At 42.5% G+C, this 17,254-nt stretch overlaps 1 protein-coding gene across 5 annotated transcripts in view; it reads right to left on the bottom strand.

The window, feature by feature from the left end:
- Window positions 1-17,254, bottom strand: part of LOC121279411 (centrosome and spindle pole-associated protein 1) — a 206,425-nt gene that overhangs the window by 6,338 nt on the left and 182,833 nt on the right. For all 5 annotated transcript variants that reach the window (XM_041190634.1, XM_041190635.1, XM_041190633.1 and 2 more), the window contains 2 exons: window positions 7,828-7,962; window positions 1,200-1,231 (listed from right to left, as the gene is read on the bottom strand). In XM_041190634.1, coding sequence (XP_041046568.1) covers window positions 1,200-1,231; window positions 7,828-7,962 — 167 coding nt within the window. The remainder of the gene's footprint in view (window positions 1-1,199; window positions 1,232-7,827; window positions 7,963-17,254) is intronic.

A 17,254-nucleotide genomic window follows, 5' to 3' on the forward strand; every position in this document is an offset into this window, starting at 1 on the left:
ATTTCCACATAATTAACATAGGAAACTCACATGGCAGGTAGCATTACATGTGCAAGTACAATAGAATGAACAATACAGCGCTCATATCAGCATACTGAATCACACAATCACAATGCAATTTTAAGCATTTCATCTTATAAAAGGAACTCAACAGTACAAGATTTTCTTTCATTTAAGCAGTTAAGTTGTAAACATATATAATGGAAATATATTTACAATTATATTAAAAGGCCAAAGAAATAGAAATCTTCTTTGAATCTGAGAGAGATCTGAATTTGGTAGTGCAAGTCAATTCAATTTACCTGTGTAAAATGTAATGATCTATGGTTGGACGGTATTAAAGCGTTAATCAGAATCACAGAATCACTGTGCAGAAGAGGCCCTTCTGCCCATCGAGTCTGTACCGACACGTGAGAAACACCTGACCTACCTACCTAATCCCATTTACCAGCACTTGGCCCATAGCCTTGAATATTATGACGTGCCAAGTGCTCATCCAGGTACTTTTTAAAGGATGTGAGGCAACCCGCCTCCACCACCCTCCCAGGCAGTGCATCCCAGACCGTCACCACCCTCTGGGTAAAAAAGTTTTTCCTCACATCCCCCCTAAACCTCCTGCCCCGCACCTTGAACTTATGCCCCCTTGTGACTGACCCTTCAACTAAGGGGAACAGCTGCTCCCTATCCACCCTGTCCATGCCCCTCATAATCTTGTACACCTCGATCTGGTCACCCCTCAGTCTTCTCTGCTCCAACGAAAACAACCCAAGTCTATCCAACAAATTGGGAGCTGTCCAATAGTTAAACCCCTGTATTTGTATGATGCGTTTACAGATTGAGATTGAAGATTATAAAATTTAAAATTAAAGTTCAAAATTTAGAAATACTTCAAATTAGCCCACGATATGGAAATTCCACAACCCCTATATCTCCACAAACATACATCTTTGTTAACTTAAAGTCATTTTTGCTTGTGGAAAGAAAAAGTTATCCAGTAATGCTAATAAAACAGGAATTTCTTGAAGTAAAAATCTCAACTTGAATAAATAGAAAATTTGAATTGAGCAACTTTGAATCAAGAAGCGTAGGTGATATATAGTTTATGCTTTTAAAATATTGGTGCTATCAACCTATTGCCAGAGTTTAGAATTTTTTTAGGACTGTAGACATTAAATTGCTTACCATAATATTCTACTTACCAGTTCAATATCACGTGGATTCATACTAGCAACTAGAAAAAGCATGAAAAGAAAAAAAGATTGTTAAAAACTTCACATAAGATAGGATAAAAAATATAATTCCTTAGGGCATTAACCTGCATAAAACATTGCTGAATTTTCTTTTTCTGGCCATAACAAGCAACAGAATGTCCAGAGTAGGGTGGAAACCAAATCACCACTGCCACAGCCCCAGCTGGAAACTTTAAACGTTCAGTACCCACCAATGTTAGCTTGTCAGTATTATATCCCTTATTCTTTGAAATAAGTTTAATCGCCACATAGAATGCAAATTACATAGCTTATAGGATTGGGCTGGAGATCAGCGAAAATTAATATATCCTCAAGAAACTCAAGGTTTACAAACTTGTGTGACTGCTTCTACAGTTCTACTGTTTCTTACTTCTGTACCCTTTGTATGTAGAGTCTGGTTCTGACTCTTAGTTCTTTATCCCAGAATTGATAGAGAGTTCAAGAACAACGATACAAACATCTCCAAATTATACTGCATAAAGAATATCTTGGCAGAGAACTTTGTACATTGAGTTTAAACTCTTTTAAAAGATGTACAGTAGGCAACCTAACATTCTTAACCAGTTCAATGAAAAGTTTTAAAAAAAACAATTTTTTTTAGTTCCAAGCACCTGGCTGGAAATCTGAAATTAGAAGAGAAAATGCAGAAACACTCAATAAATCTCTGGAGAGAGAAATGCAAAGATGACACTTTAGATTGAAGTCCTGCTAAAGGTCTTTGACCTAAATGTAACATTATATTTTTCTCTCCACAGACACTGCTTGAAACTGTCAAAAAACATTATACAGACTCATCTTCTAGACCACTCTTGCCAATTTGAATGTTCCAGTCTATATGAAGATTAAAGTCCCCCACAATTATTACACCTCCTTTGTTACAAGCTCCAATAATTTCTTGTTTCATGCTCTGTCCAGTGGTACACTACTGTTAGGGGGCCTATAAACTATTCTCATCAATGTTTTCTGACTCTTGCTATTCCTAATTGCCACCCATACTGATTCTACTACATGATTTTCTGGGGCCAGATCCTTTCTCATTAATGTCCTTCTGTCATCCTCTCCATCAGGCTACCCCTCCTCCTTTGCCATTTTGTCTTTTTGAAATATTGTGTACCCTGGAATATTTATTTCCCAATCTTGATCATCTTTCAGCCATGTCTTTGTAATGGCAATTAGATCTAAATCATTTACCTCTACTTGTGCCACTAGATCATCTACTTTATTGCAGTTGCTTCATCCATTCAGATAAAGAAACTTTAACTTCATTTTTTTACTCCTATTCCCTACAATGACGTTATGCGCCAATGTGCAGTTTTTGGCCCTTCCAGTCCCAATTTGTTTGTCTTTATCCACATTGCTATACTGTTCTGCACTGTCAGAGATTGGATAGGCTAGGGTTGTCTTCCTTAGAACAGAGGAAGCTAAGGGGTGACCTCATTGAAGTGTACAAAATTATGAGGGGCCTAGATAGGGTAGACAAGAAAGACCTGTTTCTCCTAGCTAAGGGATCAATTACGAGTGTGCATAGATTTAAGGTGATTGGTACAAGGATTAGAGGGGGCATGAAGAAAAATGTTTTTACCGAGAGGGTAGTGGATGTCTGGAATTCACTGTCTAAGTTGGTTGGTGAGGCTGAAATGCTCAAATCATTTAAAAAAGGTACCTGGATCTGCATTTGAAATGCTGTAACCCACGAGGCTACAAACCAAGTGCTGGAAAGTGGGATTAAAATGAGAGGCTAGTTTCTTTTATCTCTTTTTGGCCTGTGCAGACATGACGGACTGAATGGCCTCTTTCTGCACTGTAACTTTGCTATGGTTTTACTGTTCTGATGCCTTGACCTTTCTCTTCAGATTTCTGAATCTCCCTTCATCCAAACCCTCACCTGCTGTTAGATTAAAGCCCTGGTTATACAATTGGCCAGGACACTGGTCCCAGCCCAGTTCAAGTGGAGCCCATCCAAGTCAGATTTCTTTGCTGGGCCTGGTGCTCCTACACAATGCTACTCGTCAGGCTGCTGACTTTCAATGGGAGAGATGCAGATGGCCTTGCAGGATGACCTAGAGCTTTGAGGATCTGGCTTTAGACTGCACTACCTCACCTTGGGCAGCAACAATCTCAGGCAAGCTGGCTGAAAGGCAACAGCAAGGGTTCCAGTAAGTGCATGAATACTGTCATTCTAAGAGAGAGAAAGAGCAGAGAGAGCCGCAGAGAGCAACGGGAGCCGCAGAGAGCCAAGAGAGCAAAGACAGCGAGAGAGACAGAAGAAAGAGAGAGACAGAAGAAAAGAGGGAGGACAGCAGGTTGGTACACATCAGAGTCACGCCACTCACCTGAGTCGTGCCTCAGTTATCCCAGTAATCTGCTGGAGCAGATATTTCTGGACTGTTGTGAGATCCTGCAAGCCATTTTGAACACCAGCATCCACAGCCACAACAACAGAAATTTGGGCCAGCATGGTACCAAACTGGGCTTGCTTGGCAACAAGCAGAGAATCTCATGACCTCAGTCTGAGCTTCCACTGCAGCAGTGAGACATTGGGTGGCTTCTGCCTATCTTGTAAAGGAAGCTGAAACATAAGCCTTCAGACACTGCATCACGTCTGGGTCCACAAATGTTCTCATTGAGTTGGCTGCCATTTCATAAGATGGGTGCCAAGCTCTGCACTTGAAGCCTTGTGTCAAGTTGGAGCTTGACTCCATGCTCCTTGACAGTCACAACAGGCTTTCTGATAGATCTGCCAAAGCACCAAGCACTTTGGTGTGCATGCTCATCAGCCTTTCCGTGTGTGCTGCCCCATCAAAATGTTCATCAGAGTCTTCAACAGCACCTGTCTTCAACCACATGTTCTGGGGAGCTGACACCTCATGTAACTTTTTACTCCTAGAATGGTTTTCAGCCAACTTGTGTCCGGTGACTCACCATGTGCAGATCCCCCTTCTATGCTACTCTCTAAGATACACACAGAGCCAGTATCTGAGTTGTATCACATCAAGTGACGATGCTTTTTTTCTCTGAGGACTGCCCTTCCTCTGGACCTTCATCCTCAGGCACCACTGTTTTGTCAGGAGGCAGTTCTCGGATATCTGAAAGCATCTGAGGGTTAGGTAGATGGGTGGAGAGCAAGAGCTGCATGGTTATGCCATCTGCAGCCTACGCCATACTGGTTTGTTGCTAGGTTATGTACTACCTTGTATTGAAAAAGGGAGGGAAGAGTTTTAGTGAGTGTGTTCCAATGTGATTGGATAGTGTACCTGTCACAGTTTAATAGATGGATGTAAGCGGAAGCTGTGAGATGTGGATGTAAGCCTTGCAGCAGTGCTAAGTTATGAAGGTGATGTGAGCCACATGACAAGTTATGCACGTACCCCATCTTAAAAATTCTTTCATGTGATGAGGGTGTTGCTGACTGAGCCAGTATTTGTTGTCCATCCTTAAATGCCTTCGAGAAAGTGGTGGTGAGCTGTTTTCTTGAACTGCCACAGTCCAGGCGGTGAAAGTATACTCACAGTGCAATTAGGAAGGGAGTTCCAAGATTTTGATCCAGTGATGGAGAATGAACCACGATATAGTTCCAAGTCACGACGGTGTGTGTCTTGCTGTGGAACTTGGAGGTGATGGAGTTCCCATGAGTCTGCTGCCCTTGTCCTTCTGGGTGGTAGAGGTCAAGGATTTGGAACCTAGTTGAGTTGCTGCAGTGCATCTTGTACATGGTACACATTGTTGACAACAGGCTGTCTCAGACAATGGGAGGGATCATCATGTCCCACTGGTCAACCCCCTCCTTCCAAGTCAGGCAGACACCAACCAGTAAGGTGCTGACCCACCACAGTCCATCTGCTTCAACGTTGCTTGGAGCTTACGAGTACCTCCTCAACAAGTAGACAGGACCCATTGCACCAAGCAAACAAATAAAACAAACAAAAGGAAAGATGCCAACTCTTCATTTGGCAAGCTGGAACATCAAGAACATGTATACGGGACTAACTGATGACTTGTAGCTGGTTGATAACATGCAAGACAGCCGTAATTAACATAGAACAAAAACAGAATTACCTGGAAAAACTCAGCAGGTCTGGCAGCATCGGCGGAGAAGAAAAGAGTTGACGTTTCGAGTTTTGAGGACTCGAAACGTCAACTCTTTTCTTCTCCGCCGATGCTGCCAGACCTGCTGAGTTTTTCCAGGTAATTCTGTTTTTGTTTTGGATTTCCAGCATCCGCAGTTTTTTTGTTTTTATCTCTGTAATTAACATAGAACTTGATACGCTGAATATCAACATAGCATCCGTACAAGAGACCAGGCTCATCGAGAGCAGATCACTGAAAGGAAAACATTACATGTTTACCTGGCAGAAGCATAGCTCAGATGAAATGCATGAGCAAAATGTAGACTTCACTGTAAGGAACTTGCTATTCTTAATGATAGAAACCCCCACAAATGGTTCAGAATGTGTTCTCTCCATCTGCCTCTCAACTCAAGCAGGGTCAGCTAAACTCATGAGTATCTATGCTCCAACAGTGTTCGCCACTAATGATGTGAAACACTAGTTCTATGAGGAGCTCGACACTGCTACCAGCAGAATCCCCAAATCAGAACATCCTTACTTATTGGGGATCTCAACACAATTGTGGGCAGGGACAATGAGGCATGGCCCTCCTGCCTCAGACATCATGGCCTGGATAAGATAAATGAGAATGGACAAAACAACTTGAACCTTGCTGCTACCATGAGCACCTTCTTTCAGAACAAACTTCCACTGTATCCTCCGGATTCAATGCTAGTGTCTTTCTCGAAAGCAGCTCCACAAGCATTCAGGAAAAACTTCTGCAAAATAAACTACGATGGACTGGAACACCAGATCCAGATGGCCAAAAAGTATCACCCCTGCCAGGTCCAGTTTTCTGAACTCATATGGCCAACCCTCCAGAGGAGGACAAATAAAATGCTTCAAAGACACTCAAACTCTCCTTGAAGTACAGCTGCATTGAGCTTGCTTGTTAAAAATGATGACAATTGGTCCATCAAGTTGCAACATGCTTTGAGTTGCAATGTCTTAATGGTGAGGCAGAGCAGCAGCAGAGAAGAATAGGATGCAAATCCTGCACTCCGGATCCCATTACCTCATGGGATGTCCTCCTCCACGTGCCCAAAGATCCGGAGGTTGAGAATTAGCCTGTTCAGTCACACAAAGATCCATGATAGAACCCTGAGTAGATGTCATTCTTGAATCAAAGGACAGCTGCTGACGACTGAAGAAGCAAGTAGAAACGAAAAGCTGGCTGAGAAGAGCCCAGAGAAAACAGAGGTCAGCGACTCATGCTTCTTCTCAGCTCAGTCTCTTTCTCTGAAGCAAAAGTGGCAGAGAATGCCATGCTAAAGTCCGGCTCCCGAGCCACAGCGGATGATGCTTAATGAGACAGAAGGTTGACATAAAATTGTCTACTCAACCAATTCATAGTCTCTGCGTCAATGGCCTTCCCAAGTATTCGTAATCTACTGGATGGAAAAAGTGGACATTATTCCACCACACTCGTGAATTGTGCCTTACAGGTGGTTGACAAGCTTTGATGAGTCAGGTGAGGTACTCACTGCAGAATTCCCAGCCTCTGACATGCTCTTGTAGCCACAGTATTTATATGGTGGATCTTGTTAAGCTTCTGGTTAATGGTAACCCCGAATGTAGATGGTGAGGGGTTTCAGCAATGGTAATACTATTGAACGTCAAGGGGTGGTGGTTAAAGTCCCTTCTCCTTAATGTCAGATGTGTAGCTGGAGTGTAGTACTAGCTTTAGTACTGATGGACAAGACAGACAAGTAATTGCTGAGTTTTACCAATACACACATGACCAGAGAGTCCATGCTTGCAGGTTAGAAAGAACAAAGAACTTTGGAAAACCCAAATATGCCCAAAATACTTTACAGCCAATGGAGTATTTTGGAAGCATACTCACTGTTGTAAATGTAGGAAATGCGGCAGCTAATTTACACACAGCATGGTCCCACAAACAGCAGTTAGATAATAACCAAGTAATCAAAATAACTACGAGCAAGATTGAGGCCAGGACACTGCTCTTCTTTCTTGTACTATATAGTATAATTTCATTTTATATGGCCACCAGATGGGGCCCAGACATTACATTTCATGTGAAAGGCATCAATTCCCTCAGTATTTGATTGAAGTGTCAAATCTGGACTATATGCATGAGACCCTAGTGTGAACTCAGTTCCGATGAAACATTATTAGCTTGAGATGTCAATTTTTTTCTCTCTACAGAGATGCTGAACGACTAAGTATTTTCAGCATATTCTATTTTTATTTCAGATTTCCAGCATATGCTGCATTTTGCTTTTGGATTATGAACACACAGTTCCTTTTCCAGCAATTTTTGGCTCAGTATTTGATTACATCAAAATTAGCTAAATGCAAAATCAGCCTCACAATCACAATTAATTTGCAAATATAGCACTGAAATTTTCATCCATGTAAATAAAATCAGCACAGTTTATAACCTGATAAATGCTATGCATAGCTCATTTTAAAGAAAATATTACTGCTCAATTTTGTATCAATCTGACCTGTTTTTTTCCTCTTCATTATGTCCAGTTTCTTTTTCTGTTCTCTTAATAATGCCTCCTGTTGAATCTCCAGTGTATTACTATCATTTGGAGGGTCTGGGTACACTTGCCTTATTTCAGCGCGTGTTGCTGAATCTGTTTATAATAGAAAAAGTGTTACAAAAAGAACATATTGGTTACAAATTTCAAAGTAATCGACAGATTAAAAACAATCATTCTCCATAAGGAAACAAGTCATTCTGAAATTAACCGTTCTGTCCTAGTTGTGGAGTCAATAAACTGTGATTTGCTTGATACTATGTTAAACAGATCACAATCATATACCACATCAATTCCCACACTAATATAAAAGCATATAAACATTCTAACAGTAAATCTGAATAAAGCATTGCTGTTTTAAATTAAAAATATATTATTAATTCAGTAAAAGGAACATACTGGGACAGATTAAAAATACCCTCATTTAGGGTGAGAAATTCATTAACATTATGCAGGCTGATCTCAGTTCCCAGGGGACAGGTAGCATGCAGGCCACTACCTACCCAGTCTGCACAACGCCCTCCACTGATAAGGTGCATGCGGTTGTGTCCACTGAACACAGAATTTGTACTATCCTGACATCACACAGCCAGTGTTCCAAATTTAAACAATGCAGGTCCTGGAAACATATACATGGTCCTCTTCAGAATAAGAAGCATGAAGCAGCAAGATGAATCCTGTTACGAAAAAGGGCAGGGACCCTGAAGGCAGGTAAGTGTAGTGATATATCATTACTGGTTGAAGAAACAATTATACCTGTGAGGTGTGATGATATGGTAGACGGATCATCAAATGAAGCCGTATGGGTTGAAGTGAAGATCAAAAAAGGGCAATAATATTACTGGAGTGCACCATAGACCCCCAAGCAGTCAGAGGGAGATGGAGGACAAAATATGTATGCAAATCTCAGAGGTACAGAAACAATTATGGGGGATTTCAACTACCCAAATATTAACTGGAATAGAATTAGTATGAAAAGCACAGAAGGAGCAGAATTCTTAAAACGCATTCAGGAGAATTTTTTTTAAGCCAGTACATACATAGTAAGCCCAACAAGAGAAGGCACGGTGATAAAAGCAAAATACTGTGGATGCTTGAAATCTGAAACAAAAATAGAAAATGCTGGAAAGACTCAGCAGGTCTAACAGCATCTGTGGAGTGAGAAACAGAGTTAACGTTTCGAGCCCATGCGACTCTTCTTCAGAGCTTCAGAACCAATATGTTATTTTATGAAGCTCTGAAGAAGTCATATGGACTTGAAACATTAACTCTGTTTCTCACTCCACAGAAGCTGTTCGGCCTGCTGAGTTTTTCCAGAAATTTCTATTTTTAGATGAGAAGGTATGGTCCTGGGCTTAATTTGAGAGAATGAAGCTGGGCAGGTGGAAGGGGCATCAGTTGGGAGGACTTTGTGAAAATGATCATAATTCAGTTAGAATTAGGGTAGTTATGGAAAAGGGCAAAGATAGACCAAGATAGTCCATAGAAAGCAGGACTAATCCAACCTAGCTAACTACTGTCCATCAGTCTACTCTCGATCATCAGCAAACTCTTGTTCTTCAGCAAAGCGCAGGAAAGTGTCGTCAACAGTGCTATCAAGTGGCGCTTACTCAAATAATCTGCTCACTGATGCACAGTTCGGGTTCCGCCAAGGACATTCAGCTCCTGACCTCATTACAGCCTTGATCCAAACATGTACAAAAGAGCTGAACTCAAGAGATGAGGTGAAAGTGGCTGACCTTGACCATCAAGTGACTGACCCTTGAATGTGGTACCAAGGAGCCCTGGCAGAACTGAAGTCAAAGGGAATCGGGGAAAACTCTCCATTGGTTGGAGTCATACCTAGCACATTTATGAAACTCAGGGTTCTGTGCACTTCATAAACCACTCTCTCAACCTGTCCTGAACCCTTGACTGATTTGTGCATATTCCCCCAGGTCCCTTTCCTCCTCCACCTCCTTTAGAATTGCACCTTTTAGCTCATATTGTCTCTCCACATTCTTCCTACCAAAATGAATCACTTCACACTTCTCTGCATTAAATTTCACCTGCCACTTGTCTGCCCATTCCAGCAACTTGTCTATGCTCTTTTGAAGTTTAACACTATCATCCTCACAATTCACCATACTTGCAAGTTTTGTGTTGCTCGCAAATTCTGAAATTGCACTGTGTACCAAAGTCTAGTTCATTAATATACATCAGGAACAGCAGGGTTCCTGATACCGATCCCTGGGGAACTCCACTTTCAAACTTACTCCAGTATGAAAAACAACTATCCACCACTACTCGGTTTCCTGTAACTCACCCAATTTCATATCCATGTATCTACTGTCTCTTTTATTCCACGAGCTCCAACTTTGCTCCGTTTTACAACTATCAAATGTCTTTTGGAAGTCTACATACCCTACATCAATGGCATTACCCTCATCAACCCTCTTAAAATACTCAAGCAAGTTAGTTTAACACAATTTGCTTTCCTTAATTAACACGCTTTTGCCTGAATGATTATTAATTTTGTCCCGAATGATCATTTCTAAAAGCTTCACCACCACCTTTTTCCTTATTTGAATAAAGGTGTAGCATTTGCAATTCTCCAGTCCCCTGGCATAACCTGTGCATCTAAGAAGCATTGGATAATGATGACCAATGCTTCCACAATTTCCATCCTCACTTCCTTCAGTACCTCTGGATGCATCTCATTCGGTGCCTTATTAAATTTAAGTACAACCAGTCTATCCAAAACCTCCTCTTTATTAATTTTAAAGCAATAAAGCATCTGAATTACCTCCTCTTTCACAATGACCTGGGCAGCATCTTCTTCCTTGGTAAAGACAGGTACAAAATATTCATTTTGTATCTCAGCCATGCCACCTGTGAACGTGTGTGAATCCCCTTTTTGGTCCCTAATCAGCTCCACGTCTCCTTTTACCATTTATGTGCCTACAGAAGATTTTTGGATTCTCTTTTATGTTCACTGCCAGTCTCTTTTCAGATTCTCTTCTTTGCTTTTTTCAATTCCTCCCACCAAGCCTGAATCTCAGTTGTATTATCCACTTGATATCTGTCATAATCACTCGTTTTCTGCTTCATCTTACTCCCTATCTCTTTTGGTATTAGGGAGCATTGGAGTTGTTTGCCCCATCTTTCCCCCTCATGGGAATATACTTGGACTGTACCTGAACTCTCTCTTCTTTAAAGGCAGCCCACTGTTCAGTTACAGTTTTGCCTGCCAATATTTGCTTACAATTTATCTGGGCCAGATCCATTCTCATTCCATTAAAGTTGGCTCTTCTCCGATTAATTATTCTTACACTGGGGTGCGCCTTGTTCTTTTCCATAGCCAACCTAAACCTGGGCCCAGATCTTCCGGTCAGCATTGGAAAGGGTCCGTCCAATGCTGGCTGAAAATGGTTGGGCCTAGGGCCCTGAGGAACCCGTAAAGTAAGGTCCTTGGCTGGGATGATTGCTACCAATAGTCACAACCATCTTCCTTTGTGCTAGGTATGGCTCCAACCAGTGGAGGATTTTCCTGATTCTCATTGACTACATTTTGCTAGGGTCCCTTGATGTCACACTAGGTCAAATGTGCAATATCATCAAGGTTAGTCACTCTCACCTCACGAGCTTAGCGCTTTTGTCCATGTTTGCACCAAGGCAGTAATGAGGTCAGGAGCTGAGTGGCCCTGGGGAAACCCTAACTGAGCGCCAGTGAGCAGGTTATTTCTGAGTAAGTGCCTCTAGATAGCACTGTCAACAACTCCTTCCATCAGTTTGCTGATGATTGAGAGTAGACTGATGGCACGATAATTGGCCTGCTTGGATTTGTCTTGCTTTCAACAGAACACATCTGGAAAATTTTCCACATTGTCAGGTTGGCTATATAGATTCTTGCAAGGATTTTAATAAGGGCCGCGTGGCAGGCTGCTCACCAAAGTGAATTCCCATGGGATCCAAGGCAAAGTGGAAAGTTGGCATCAAAATTGGTTCAAAGGCAGGAAGAAAGGGTAATCATTCATTGATGTTTTTATGACTGAGCAGCTGTTTCCAGTGGGGTTCCACAGGCTTCAGTACTAGGTCCCTTGTTTTTTGTGGTATATATCAATTATCTGGACTTGAACGTAGCAGATATGATTAAGAAGTTTTCAGATAATACGTAATTTGGCCATGTGGTTGACAATGAAGAAGAAAGCTATAGACTGCAGGCAGATATCGTTGGACTAGTCAGGTGGGAAGAGCACTGGCAAATGGCGTTCAATCTAGAGAAGTGTGAGATAATGCATTTGGGGAAAGTAAACAAGACAAGGAAGTATACAATAAATGGTAGGATACTGAGAAGTACAGAGGAACAGAAGGACCTTGTGCACAAATCCCTGAAGGTGGCTGGACATGTACATAAGGTGGTCAAGGAGGCCTAAGGAATACTTGCCTTCATTAGCCAAGGCATAGGATATAAGGGCTGGGAGGTTTTGCTGGAACTGTATAAAACAAAGTTTGGCCACAGCTGGAGTACTGCGTGCAATTCTGGTGATCGCACTATAGGAAAAATGTGGGTGCGTTAGAGAAGGTACAGAGCAAATTTATCAAGATGTTGCCTGGACTGGGGAATTTTAGTAACAAGTAGGTTAGAGTTGTTTTCTTTGGAACAGAGGAGGCTGAGGGGAGACCTAATTGCAGTGCATAAAATGAAGAGGGGTCTAGATAGGAATGCCCTTTTCCCCTTGGTTGAGGAGTCGATAGATTTGAGTTAAGAGCCTTAGGGGGAATTTTAGGGAAAATATTTTTTCATCCACCCAGAGTGGCGGTGATTTGGAACACTCTGCCTGAAAGAGCAGTAAAGGTAGAAACCTTTGTAACATTTAAAAATAACTTGGATATGCACTTGAAGTGCCATAATCTACAAGGCTACTGACCAAGATCTGAAAAGTGGGGTTAGACTGGATGGCTCCTTGTCAGCTGGTGTGGACATGATGGGCCGAATAACATTCTTCTGGCCTCCTCCCGTGCTGTACATTTCTCTGATTTAAAGCAAAATTCATCAAAACATTTCCACTGAAAGTACTCAAATGTCTTTGGAGGTGTTTTACTCCATTTGCCGGAAAGTGTTGCTGCTTCCATACAGGGATGGCAGAGGAGGAAGTGGTCTGGTCACACAGAAGCTGCAACAGGGTGGGGTAGCTGTGACAGTGCCTTTGAGTCTACAATATGATACAAAGATGGAACAGAGGCTGTGGCATTCTCAAGCTTCACGTCATGCTCTCTGCCAAGTAGGAGCATGACACTTGCATGCTTTATAGTGACAGAATGCTGTCTGACCCTGCAGGCCAGCTAAAGCATCCATCATCTGTGAACATGCCCATTCACTGCTCTCCTGCACGTGGCCTCATTGAGGCTCTCATCTGAGTCCACTGCAGCACAACTTCTTGTCTGCCACCTTGCCCTCTGGTGAGCTGACAAACAAACCATCTTTTACCCTGGCCAGCTTGCAGGTCACTCATGCCCAGTGACTCAACATGTGCTGATCACAATTGTATGTTAACTTAGTGCAATGCCAGTGTCTAAGTTGGTAGCTCTGCATGTGTCAGACCAAGTGATGCAGCCTCTTTATCGGTGCTGCGCTATTGCTCCCTCCCTTCCACTTTGGGCTGTTGCGCCTGTGCAGGCAGCAGTTCTTGGATGTCTGAAAGCAGGAATGCAAGAGGAAAGTTGTTGCGAGGAATGGTGTTGAGGTTGGAAGTGAGAGGTCCATCGTCATACAACCATCAGCTTGCTTATCATACCAGATAGAAAGATGAGGGTGTGCTAGGAGTTAAGAAGAGGCACAAAGCATGAAGATGCCGTCATTTTTCATGTTCTCAGCCTCATCACAGTCAGCTCCATGACACAGATAGCCAACTCTTCTGAGTCTCAAGCAATATACACGTCCTTCTCCCACTGGTTCTGGTCTGCTCCCTTCCATTGTGTGCCACCTTGCCCTGCAAGAGAGAGCAAGCAAAATATCAGTGATAGCGCAGCCCTGTGTTTGGTTATGTTATGTACTGCAGTATTACGATCTTCATAGAGGTCAATTTTTAAAGAGCGATTTGAACTTCCTGAAACAATGACCCAACAAGATTTCACATGTTAAAACTTTTATTGTAACTATGACTAAAACACACTACTGACTAAACACTACATTTTTTTGTAGGCAACTTACACTTTAAACTACAGAAAGTGACATTTCCCTTGTACACTTGTCACTCCGCACACTCTCCATATAATTACAGTCCTTTTAGCAAAGTTCAGTTATTCTCAGCTTCCAATGCATTTCCACATCTCCGTTTCACTGAGTAGTAACTTTGATTGACCCTCTTCAGGTGTTTGCCTCAATTTTTGGAGAGTTCCTTAAATCCACCATCAGCAGTAAAGGCAGTTCTGATGATTCTTCTTACCCCGGCCATGACAGGATAAATCTCCCAGAATCTTTAGACAACTGCTGGGTGAGTCTCTCTGACCACAGACCGTCTCCATCTTGCATCTGACTGTGGTAGCTCGCAAAGCCAAGCAGCCTGTTCTCTCTGGTTGTCACACAGAACCTTTGCTGTCTGTCTGTGATATTCATTGATTTGTAGGGAAGCCTGCAACCTGATCTGAAAAATGGCTTCCTCTGCCCTCTTCCCCATGGTGACATGAAACATATTAACCTTGCTATCTTTAATTCCAATCCCTTTTATCTTAGAAAGTAAAGGGGCAGTTTACAGTACACAACCTGGTACGTACAACCTATTTCTGGGAATTTAGGACTCTGATTCTATTCAGGTAAACTCAACAGACTGCTGCCATTGTCTCCAAATGTAAATACTTCGCAACTTTTTCTCAATTAAAACAATCTATGCTTTCCTTTGATCTCTAACAATCAAAGCATCCAGACTTACTGTCAACCAGATTGCAGAATAGGTCACATGACCTCCTTCATTTACCCAAAATTTAAACTTGCAGTCCCAAAACGTATTATTCTTATGAACCTCATAATTGTAACAGCAGAGATGTGGAGAGGTGGGTGTGAGGCTGGCAGCATTAGTAGATATACTAGGGTGCAGTGCTGTGCAGTGCAATACGGCTGAGTCCTGAATGCAAGAGTGAGTGATGGGGGTGTGATGTATTGATCATTTTGAGAGGTTGATGTTATTGTGGATAGGAGATGTCATATGAAGATGTATTCGCTGGCCTATACCACCTGTACAAGGTCATTAGACCTTGTGGTACTGCTGCCAGGTCCTCGGGTCCAGACTCTCAGCCTTCCTGGCCGCCTGCTCCTGCTCCCTTCTAAAGGTGATTCTTGAGAGTGTCCTGCACTTCCTCCAAGGGGCCATGGAGGATGACGGAAAAACCTTAGGATGAACAAAGGGGCAGAAACCTGCTAAGGTGACAAAGGAACTTGAACAGTCTGTCAGATCGTAGAATGCATGGGCTTATGGTGCAAATATGCCCCCCATCCAACGTTAAGTAACAATCCCATTCCGAGATACATTTGGGTGACTGGGAAACAAAAAACTGTTGCAATGGTGCACTATGGGGTGCTGCTCCATGGTATATCAGTGGGCCAAACTATGGACAATGATCTATGTATTTCAGGCATGGATCACTAACACAACTCTTGGAAAATGTAGAAGGCCATGGATTTAAGTACTACTCCATCATTCTGAGATGGTGAAAGATGCTATACAAATGCACTTATAAATGTTCTTTTCTTTTCATCTAAATGCTTGATATTGACATCTGATCATTGAAATGAAAAGCATTCCATTCCTAAATGTTCCTCATCGTGATAAGCGACAATCAAAATCAATCACATAATAGTTGGTGTTTGAAACATAAATGCAGTATCAGTGTTCGGGTTGAAGCACATTGATGAAGTTCAAAAAGGAACAACATTGCATTACATCTTGATCATACAAAAAGAGCATTTAATCTGGTTGCTTATTCAGCTAATTAACTGGGATTTATTTGTTCATTAGGGAAGTGTTTCAGGCATGTTGTCCATAATTGGATAAAGTTCATGATAGCTAGGGAAGAACCTGAAGACCGTAACCACACTTTTAATGTAAACATTTTACTGGTTAATGCAATTCACAATGCGATGTTCCAGCCATATTAATTCACAACTTTGAACAGAATTTTAACCAGTAGACCTGCTCACAGTGGGGTAGGTCGGCAATGGGTCAGGAGCCTGAAAATTAGTGGAGCGAACTTTGCCACGTATGTTTTATTTTAAACTCAGCCACTGCATTAGCATCCCACTTCTCGGTTTCCCACCCAGTCAGAGCAGGTGAATGCTATCACATCTGCACTTGAATATTAATGCCTCACTATTGAAAGTGACCCTGACAGGGGTCAGAATAGTGCATGCTACAATGGGTCTCAGACAGCAACTTAAATAATGGTGTCTCAACATGGAAACGATGCTCTTTGGTTCTCTGAAGCATCTCTAGAGGTCATATTGTGGGCTATATGGGCCTGTAAAGAAAAACTCTTCCCAACAGATGGTGGGGGGGGGAAGGGGGGCGTGGCAGGGGCAAGAGACCAGGCTCTGAAGCTAAGGAGAAGTGGCTAAGATGAGCTGCAGTGCTGTGGTTTCTCGCTCATGGATACTGTGCTATAAGAGGCTTAATGACCTTATCAGAGCAGGAAAGGTGAGTGGCATGCCACATTCAAGTGGCAGCCCCCCACTCTGATCTCACTAGCCTTCTCCTGCACAGAACTCCTCAGACCAACACAATTTGCTGCACCACCCATTCCTCTCTCAAGGCACCTTCTCATATCTCCATCTGAACAGCCACCCCTGATACTCAACCCTCATCTTATTGGTATTTCACATCCAACCCTCAGTCACCCACCATAAATGTTGCCCCTTCATTCCTTAATCACAATCATAACTCTCTGCTTTTTATCTTTGCAGAAGAGAGCACAGAGGCAAAGAACTGGTGATGGCCCTCTAGTAATCGCCACCAATAACCACTGTGGAGGACGAGGCATTTCAAATGAGCACATCATCATAATGCATGGCCATTGGTGATGGGAGATGCGGGGGTCCCCCAGATACCTTGTGACAGGATTAGATGTCACAGTCAAATGGCACATAATAAATCACTCATGATATGGTAGCACCTGCAACTCAAAGATGATCATCTGCACAATAATGACTTTGAACCCTTTCTCTTGTCAGTTCTAAGTCAAGTCTTTCATCTTCCTCAGGTCCTTCAAGCATGGTACTGGATTTTGTCACATGACTGGTGCACCAGGCAGCAGCTTTGATACACACAGGAGGTAGTGTCCAAGACTGGGACAGCAGTGGAGAGTCCTCAGTAGACGCAGAGCCTCGGGGATCATTTGGAGCAGCAGCAGAAAACGT

Source organism: Carcharodon carcharias, chromosome 6 (assembly GCF_017639515.1).
Source record: "Carcharodon carcharias isolate sCarCar2 chromosome 6, sCarCar2.pri, whole genome shotgun sequence".
Taxonomy (NCBI): domain Eukaryota; kingdom Metazoa; phylum Chordata; class Chondrichthyes; order Lamniformes; family Lamnidae; genus Carcharodon; species Carcharodon carcharias.